We start from the raw sequence: 9,885 nt of genomic DNA, 5'->3' as shown, positions 1-9,885 counted from the left end.
AATGCTTGAATGTCTAAATTACACTGAAGGAAAGTTAAAAACTATTGGGGCCATCTTGTTATTGCACCAATCGTACTCTTGCTTTTTTCGAATCGATATTGCTATTTATACTATCTTTTAAAGGCTATGTTTTTGTATATTACTTGAAGTAAAGATGATTCGAATTTACAAGTACATAATTCGATATTATTTGTGACATTCAATGATTATTTAACTGAACTCATGATATTATGTGCTACGGTCGTTGATAAGATGATCAGAAAATAGCTCGAATAAGTTTAGATGATACCAATATATATCACTTGTAAATCAAATTTAGGTAAATAGTGTTTACAAATGTGGGAACGCTACGCCTTAATATGGGCAAAAGGAACATAATTTTTATATTTTAAGATCGTTTATTGAACTTTCATCCAACGAGAATATTACTTTAATCAATATTCAATAAGTCGACAGTATCTGTTTCATCATCGTCATTAGACTTTGCCGGTTTCAGCTGTCCAACCCTTCATCCACCCTGGGGCACAATCGCCAACATGCTTCTGGGCCACTCCTCTTTAAATTTGCCAAAAAAGAGAAATTGTATAGTATTTAACTATATATTTTTTTAAAATTTTATATAATTAATATTAACCATTTATTGACTATTAAAATGTGTGTATAGCACGCCTCCAACATAAAGACAACGCCATTGGTACAGGAACAACACATTTACATATTGGATCACTTTATTACATAGTTCCAAAATGACGTCTATTTCCGATTCAAATGAAAAAAAAAACATTTAACAGATTGTCAACGTGAAATATTGATTACGGGGTTAGAAGATGGTCCGGTATTGGTTAAACGGGGGATGCCAGAAACCATATTCATTTAATCGACATGGTTTCCTTTGATCCGTACATCCCACATCTAATAATGTACTTACCCCTCAACCTACAATATCCCAGTTTTTGGACCATTACAATCTCAGGACCATTGGTTACAGTTTAAACCTATCAAGAATATACCAATAAAAAACCAAAATTCATTCCAATAGTCTCCTATTATTTAACACATGCTACACAGAATAATATCAATCTACCAGAACTGAAAAATTATGTTTGATTTTCTTTAATATACAACACAAAATGATTATAATATTATCGCATTTGTTTGAAATGCATAAATATGGTACATTCATACGTACGCGCATTCCATAGCGCAGCTATTCGGGTATGTGACGTCATCATTCCCACATACAGGGTCGTAGTTGAAAGGACAAGCACAGCCAGGGGCGCATTCTCCGTCATGCTTTTTGGCAACGTCTCTGTCAACAGAACGAAATAACTATGCATAATTACATTTACATTAACAATGCCCGATAAAATCAAATACAAATCCAGCTAATTCATACCCAACGTTTGTTTAGAAAGGATTCATAAATTAATCCTTATGTAAACCGAGTAATATTTTTCAGCTATTTAAGGGGCACAATGTAGATTGAGGCGTTTCTTTTTTCAATGTTTTTGTTCTTACTGTGTTTAATTCATTTGGCTATTATGATCAAAACAAAAATGTACATGTCTTGTGTACAAATGCAAACAAATATATAACGATCCTTTGGTGCTTTTCGACTTGGGTCTTGTAGCTATTGATGGAAACCCACACTTCATAACATAATTATTTTTCTGCACATTAATAATATCCATATTTTGGTTTGATCATTAAAGTAAAATGAGTAAAACAAAAAAATGCATTCATAATTTTTAGCAAAAACATATATTGTCCCCTTAAAACCTCTGGTTATTGTGCCACAAAACATTAGTAAATTATTCTGGAAAGGAGATGAGCATTACAACCATACCAGGTTAGTGCCCTCTAAAGTTATTCAAGTTTATTATATTTACATAATTCAAATATGTCAGGAATAAATCGTACTTGCATTGCCTTTGGCAGTCGTTGCCATATGTAACATCGTCGTTTCCACACACGGGCGTATAGTCAAGCGTACATATACATGGGGTAGGGCATTGACCATTTGCCTGCTTGCTTACGCCTCTTCAAAAAAATATTTGATCAATATAAGTTGTATGAATCAATTTACCTTATTGTACATTGTATTCAACTTGATCTCTTTTGAGCTTTTACTAACGAACGAATAGCTGATCATTAATTAGCAATACTGTGACTCCCTAGTAAGGTAATTACTGACTAAATATTGACATGCGATGTTTGGATTTTATACATTATTCTTGAACATCTTCCTTCATTGATATTATTCCTTGCATACGTACGCGCATTCCATAGCACAGCTATTCGGGTACGTGACGCCATCATTCCCACATACAGGGTCGTAGTTGAAAGGACAAGCACATGCAGGGACGCATTCTCCGTCATGCTTTTTGGCAACGCCTCTGTAACAGACCGAAATAACAATGCATAGATACATTTACATTAGCAATGCCCGATGAAATAAATTACAAATCCATCTAATTCATATTCAACGTCTGTTTACAAAGGATTCATTGATTCATTCTTATGTAAACCGAGTGATATCTATCAGCTATTAAAGGAGCACAAAATAAATTGAGGCGTTTGTTTAACGATATATTTTAGTATTTTGTTAAACACATTTGACTTGTGTGATCAAAAGAAAACAAGCACATGGCTTTTGTACATATAAAAATAGCCGACCTTTGGCGATTTACAACTTGGAACTCTATAGCTGCAAAGCTTTTGATTGAAACCCACAATTTATAACGGCACCCATTCTTATGTGTACACAAATCATATCAATTTTTAGTTTGATCATTAAAGTCACATGAGTTAAACTTATTGTGCATTTATATTAAGAAAATAAACTATTTTTGCAACAACGTACGTTGTGTCCCTAAAAGCCTATGCCTATGTTACTGTTACTGTTAACAATAATGAATCATTCTGGAAAGGGAGGAGATAAACAAGACCACCATGACAAGTTAGTGGCCTCTATAGTTATTCCTGTTCTTTGTATTGAAATAATTCAAGTATCTCAGCAATAAATCGTACTTGCATTGCCTTTGGCAGTCGTTGCCATAGGTAACATCGTCGCTTCCGCACACGGGCGTATAGTCGAGTGTACATATACATGGGGTAGGGCATTGGCCATTTGACTGCTTGCTTACGCCGCTGCAAAAACATATTTCATCAATATAAATTGTATGAATCAATTTATCTTATCGTTCATTGTATTTAACTTTATGTTTCGGGGCTTGAACTAACGAACGAATAGCTGAAAAAATATCAACTATACCACGTCTCCTCAGTAAGGTTATTACTAATATAACATTGCCAATTGGATGTTTGGATTTAATACATAATACTTGAACATCTTCCTTCATGGTAGACTGGGATAATTCCATGCATACGTACGCGCATTCCATAGCGCAGCAATTCGGGTACGTGACGCCATCATTCCCACATACAGGGTCGTAGTTGAAAGGACAAGCACAGCCAGGGGCGCATTCTCCGTCATGCTTTTTAGCAACGCCTCTGTCAAGAGACCGACAGATTTATGCATAATAACATTCACATTAGCAATGCCCGATAAAATCCAATATAAATCCATCTAGTTCATACACAACGTCTGTTTACAAATGATTCATTGATTTATTCTTATAAAAACCGTGTGTTATTTATCAGTTATTAAAGGGGCTTAATGTAGATTGAGGCATTTGTTACTATATTAAACTCATTTGAGTTGTATGATCAAAACAAAAGTGCATATGACTTGTGTACAGAAATAAGATTCAACTGGGGACTCATTAGCTGCATCGCTATTGATTGAAACCCAATATTTATAACGGCATACATTTTTTATGTACACAAATCATATAATTTTTTCTAGGTTGATCATTAAAGTCTAATTAGTTAAATTTATTGTGCATTTATATTTAGAACATAACAAACATTTTTAGCAACAACGTCTGTTGTGCCCCTTTAAGCCTATGCTATCGTTACTGTTAAAATAATGAATCATTCTGGAAAGGAAGGAGATAAACAACACTATTACATGTTGGTGCTCTCGAAAATAATTCCTGTTCTTTGTATTGAAATCATTCGAATATATCAGTAAAATATCATACTTGCATTGCCTTTGGCAGTCGTTGCCATATGTCACATCGTCGTTTCCACACACGGGCGTATAGTCGAGCGTACAGATACATGGGGTAGGGCATTTGCCATTTGACTGCTTGCTTATGCCGCTACAAAAAGTATATGATCACTATAAATTGTATGAATCAATTGACATCATCGTTCATTGAATTTAGCCCTAAGTGTTTAAGCTTTAACTAACAAATGTATAGCTGAACATTATCAGAAATACCCCGACTCCTTAGTAAGGTAATTACTGAATAAAGCATTGCAAATGAAATGTTCGGTTCTAATACATAATACTTGAACATCTGCCTTGATGGTAGACTGTGATAATACAATGCATACATACGCGCATTCCATAGCACAGCTATTTGGGTACGTGACGCCATCATTCCCACATACAGGGTCGTAGTTGAAAGGACAAGCACAGGCAGGGACGCATTCTCCGTCATGCTTTTTGGCAACACCTCTGTCAAGAGACCGAATGAACTATGCATTATAACATCTACATTAACAATGCCTGATAAATTCAAATACAAATCTATCTCGTTCATTCTCAACGTCTGTTTACAACGGATTCACTGATTATACTTAATATTATAATTGTGAGTTATCCATTATGAATTAAAGCGTAACAATGTAGATTGAGGCGTTTCTTCTTTTTTGTTCTTATTATATTAAACTCATTTGACTTAAATGGTCAAAACAAAACAATACATATAACATGTGTACAAATATAAATTATTAACGATCATTTGGCACCTTTTTAACTTGGGCCGTTTAGCTATTGATTGAAACCCAAACTATAACAGATTTCTTTTTATGTACGCATATAATATCCATGTTTTGGTTTGATCATTAAAGTCAAATGAGTTTAACATAATAATGTATTCAAATTTAGAAAATAACAAAATATTAGTAAAAACAACACATATTGTGCCCATAAAAACCTATGGCTAGTGTGTGTATACCACGTAATAAACTGCGTCATAAATGCTACGTCGGAAGGCAACATTTTGCTTCGAATGAAGACATTACACGAAGATAACTTTCCCATATCTCCACCATTTTAAAGGAAACTTAGCGCAGTCTACGCCGCTCACAGAGCCCCATATTCGGTCGTTTACTTTAATTTATCTTTACATAACACACTATTTTAGCAATAACGTGTGGTGTGCCCCTTTAAGCCTATGTTATCGTTACTGTTAACAATAATGAATCACTCTGGAAAGGGAGGAGATAAACAAGACCACCATGTTAAGTTAGTGGCCTCTATAGTTATTCATGTTCTTTGTATTGAAATAATTCAAGTATGTCAGCAACAAATCGTACTTGCATCGCCTTTGGCAGTCGTTGCCATAGGTAACATCGTCGTTTCCACACACGGGTGTATAGTCGAGCGTACAAATACATGGGGTAGGGCATTGACCATTTGACTGCTTGCTTACGCCGCTGCAAAAAATAATTAATCAATATAAATTGTATGAATCAATTTATCTTATCGGTCATTGTATTTAAATATATGTTTTTGAGCTTGATCTAACGAACAAATACCTGAAAATTATCAACAATACCACGACTCCTCAGTAAGGTAATTACTGATATAAAATTGCAATTGGATGTTTGGATTTAATACATAATACTTGAATATTTTCCTTAATATAGGACAGGAACAATTCAATGCATACGTACGCGCATTCCATTTCGCAGCTATTCGGGTATGTGAAGCCATTATTCCCACATACAGGGTCGTAATTTAAAGGACAAGCACATGCAGGGGTGCATTCTCCGTCGTGCTTTTTGGCAACGCCTCTGTCATGAGACCGAAAGAACTATCCATAATAACATTCACATTAGCAATTCCCGATAAAATTAAATACAAGTCCAGTTAGTTCATTCACAACGTTTGTTTACAAATGATTCAGTGATTCATACTTATGTAAATCTTGTACTATCTATCAGTTAATGAAGTTAATCTGTACACTAATCATATCATTTTTTTTAGTTTGATCATTAAATTCTAATGTGTTTAACTTATTGTGCATTTAATTTTAGAACATAACAAACTATTTTAGCAACAACGTGTGTTGTGCCCCTTAAAGCTTATGTTATCGTTACTGTTAACAATAATTCATCATTCTGGAAAGGGAGGAGATAACCAAGACGACCATGACAAGTTAGTGGCCTCTAGTTATTCATGTTCTTTGTATCGACATAATTCAAGAATGTCAGCAACAAATCGTACTTGCATTGCCTTTGGCAGTCGTTGCCATATGTTACATCGTCATTTCCACACACGGGCGTATAGTCGAGCGTGCAGATACATTGGGTAGGGCATTGACCATTTGACTGCTTGCTTATGCCGCTAGAAAAAAGTATGTGATCGATATAAATTTCATTTATCAATTTTCCTTATAATACATTGTATTTGACTATTTTTATTAGCTTTAAATTATAAACGAATAGCTTAACATTTGTCAGCAATACCTGTTATGCAGCACTTCATTTTAAAGCCAAACATGTTTAACAACACTACATGTATTTACTGAATATCAAATAATTTTTAATAACTGGTATCACTCGCATTGTCGTAGGTAGACGTTGCCATATGTAACATCTTCACTACCTCATACTGGCGTATAATCGAGTTTTTAATACATGGAGTTGGAAATTCTCCAACTGACTGCTTGTTCATGCCTAAAGCGTACATTAGAACATCAGTGTTTGTCCAACAGTTCGTCATGACGTTCAGAAACATAAAAGGACCATTAGGCAAGCTTTGTCAACCTATATCTCTAAATAACCATAATTTAAAACACACTTTGTGTATTAGTAATTTTTATTAGTACAACGTAACGTAATGGTATGTTTTATAAAGGGGGCCATCTTATCTTGAAAGGCCTGAGACCTATGCTAGTTGATAAAAATGGCCCCAAAGTCTTATTAGCAGCTTCTTTAACTGTTGTAAATTGATATTGTAATTGCTTAATTAGATTTGATATAGTCATTATTCCATAAGTGTTCACTCATGTACACCGATAAATATCTGCTCGGTTAATAAAAATAATGATTTCATACCGACATTTTCTCTCACAATCGTTTGGGTATGTCACACTATCCATCCCACACACTGGGCGGTAAATCTTTGGACATTTACAGTAACGGCCGTTTACGTCTGAAATAGGTATCTTTGTGTGTTAGCATTGGATTATTCGCCACTTAAGGTATTCGATATAAAATGAAGTGAACTTTGGATTCCAGGTTTACCCATAGCATTGTGGTATCATTTGATTGGGTTTTATGAGACGAGAAGAAACATGTACAAAATACCGGAAACACTATTAAAAACAAGCTTTTATGGCTTTGAATGATAGCAAAAAGGATATTTAACGTCCGAGTTCAGTTGAAATAAGATCAACATTATAAACTGGAATAATCTAATATTTTAATATTTATTTAGGTCATTAATTCAACATGTTGGTAATCATTGAGAAATACCCTTATAACTGATTTCATAATTATATGTGATGACCAGGCTTCAAAATGTAACGTTATAACGGTCATTGGCACGATAAAATGAAAATTATTTGTACATCGGTTTCTTTTAAATTAAACAATAGAATGCATGAATTTTAGTTTTGAAATATTTTTTATTATTCTGTATTTGGAAATGACATTCAAGGTATTTAACAAAAAGTTGTGAAAGCATTACTTACAAGTCAGAGCTGCATGAAGACACAGTGCAATGATAATGTAACGTCCGTTCATTTTCGCCTGAAATTCAAGCAGAAACTAATTCGTTGCAAATTATACTAGGAACAACTCCAGAAAGATAAGTACTACTAAGAAAACTACATAGACAATCTCAGCAGCCAAACAAGTGTTTTTTCTGTGTTAAAAGTAAGTTGTGTAACTCTCGTTTAGTGTCTGTTCGACCATAGCCTTGTGAATGTGTACTCCTTCTGCCGCCACTAAGCTTTGTGCTCAATTTTCATTTGATGATGCAACTCTAACCTTTGTTTTAAAGAGATACTCAGCTAGAGCCAAAATAAAAAAAAGCTAAACAAATATTAAAAAAGAAAGCTTTGAAGGAATATAGGGTTTACTTCATCGGAATGGTCAGTAATCTTGTGACAGACAGGGTTAAACCGGATTACTTATGTTTTATGTCTTATGTTATTTCTATCAATTCTATTTAGAAGAAGCCATGAGCTGTTTATCATGATTCCAATGAACACGGTCAAACGGACACACAACTATAGACATACAATGATAATGAAATGCCGAGATTCAAACAGCGAAGGACACACAGAAAAGGCTTGAAAACAATTACAGGTTACATACACATTGAAATTGTCTTGTCAATGATTCGTTTTGTTAACGTATTGGCCAATATGAGGTAGAAATTTCATGAACAAATTAAACAAAGGTTTTGCTCTCCGTTTCAAGGTGGAAGCCCTAGCCTTTAGATTAAGATATGTTGAAATTACTTTAGTCTGTTATGCTGTTTTGTGACTTTGTTTTTAAGTGCTTGTAAGGACTTGCTCCGTGTGCTTTTTAACAGAGTTTCGTTAAATTATGGGCTGCTTTAAATCACAAAAATTCATAAAGTTCATACGGTAACAGACTAACGTCTGTTCATATAAAAACAACTACATGTCGAAAGCCATATTAAAATAAAATAAACAATTCCTTTTTCTTTGTCAGATTAAAAAAAAAATCATTTGTGTAATGAATCCAAGCTAACCGTACGCTCTTACACTAATCGCACACAAAGTTAATGCTGACTCTGATTTTGATAATCTATATTATTTCGAAACGTACAGAAAATGCCAAGTATGATATATACTTTAAGCGAATGATTTATTTCTATATCTCAATTAAATTACTAAGACTGTTATTAATTTATAGCGTAGTCTTTTTCCTAAATTACAAACGCTTACGAGGAAAATGGTGTTCCATTGTTTACTGTGAGTTTTCCGATTGTTCAAATGTCATGAATTTTAAAGGACTTGGCATAGAAGTTGAAAAAACGACATAACCATAAACTGTAGGAGTTTACTTGATGGAATGTTTTACAACAATGCCTTTATAAATAGCATGCATATGTTTAGTGTGATTTTGAGAGTAACATTAGTCTTCACTGATCTGACACATATTACATTTGAAAACTATCACCAAACTATTTCAGAATCATCATGTTTGCAAATAAATCAAGATTATACACACATGATTCTAATTTCGATAAAGCTAAAAAAATAACTCAAAACATTGTCAGTGCAGAAAAGCACTCTTACTTACAAGTAAGATTTACCACAATGAAATTGTTTAAATATACCAAAAATGCTGAACAAATGTCGAAAACAAAGGTTCTTATAAAGGATAACGAGCTTTATTTGAAAGAAAGTTGCAGAAAACATGGTATTTATACCTTATGAGACGATAAAAATTCAGAGTAAATATTTTAGCACTCAACTTTCATTTAATATTTTTGCGTTTTCAGCTATTAAATACACGGCTACAATCTTGTTATCAGTAATAAATATTTTCCATAAATGCATTATTGAAAGGTTTACCACCCACAATTTATGTTTGATATACATGTGTATGTATTAATTTTGATAATGAGTGTCACTTGAAGAAATATTCCTGAGCCCATTTGATCGTAAATTGAATATGCACTTTCAAACCACATAATAACACTTGAACATCCAAACCAACTTGTTATAACAATTTAAATTAATCGTAAAACACTTACCATCTGCC

General features: G+C 33.6%; 1 protein-coding gene across 1 annotated transcript; it reads right to left on the bottom strand.

The window, feature by feature from the left end:
- Positions 1-476: 476 nt before the first annotated feature.
- Positions 477-7,888, bottom strand: LOC128226041 (agrin-like). Its single transcript, XM_052935939.1, has 13 exons — positions 7,836-7,888; positions 7,198-7,294; positions 6,365-6,484; positions 5,812-5,931; positions 5,452-5,571; positions 4,469-4,588; positions 4,107-4,226; positions 3,394-3,513; positions 3,031-3,150; positions 2,277-2,396; positions 1,921-2,040; positions 1,190-1,309; positions 477-555 (listed from the first exon to the last, which is right to left on the bottom strand). The coding sequence occupies exons 1-13, from the start codon at positions 7,885-7,887 to the stop codon at positions 477-479; spliced, it is 1,428 nt and encodes a 475-aa protein (XP_052791899.1). The 5' UTR covers position 7,888.
- Positions 7,889-9,885: the final 1,997 nt, after the last annotated feature.

The sequence above is a fragment of the Mya arenaria genome, chromosome 3 (assembly GCF_026914265.1).
Source record: "Mya arenaria isolate MELC-2E11 chromosome 3, ASM2691426v1".
Lineage (NCBI taxonomy): Eukaryota > Metazoa > Mollusca > Bivalvia > Myida > Myidae > Mya > Mya arenaria.
The sequence above is the reverse complement of the archived record's forward strand: the minus strand, read 5'-3'. Positions and strand labels throughout refer to the sequence as shown.

Bases quoted from the DNA above. Each gene is read 5' to 3' on its own strand.
- LOC128226041 (XM_052935939.1), bottom strand. From the start codon at position 7,887: ATGAACGGACGTTACATTATCATTGCACTGTGTCTTCATGCAGCTCTG. The intron at 1,310-1,920 runs GTACGATTTATT...TTCTGTTGACAG, and splicing joins GACTGCCAAAGGCAATGCAA to AGACGTTGCCAAAAAGCATG. The intron at 556-1,189 runs GTACGTATGAAT...GCAAATTTAAAG, and splicing joins AGCTGCGCTATGGAATGCGC to AGGAGTGGCCCAGAAGCATG.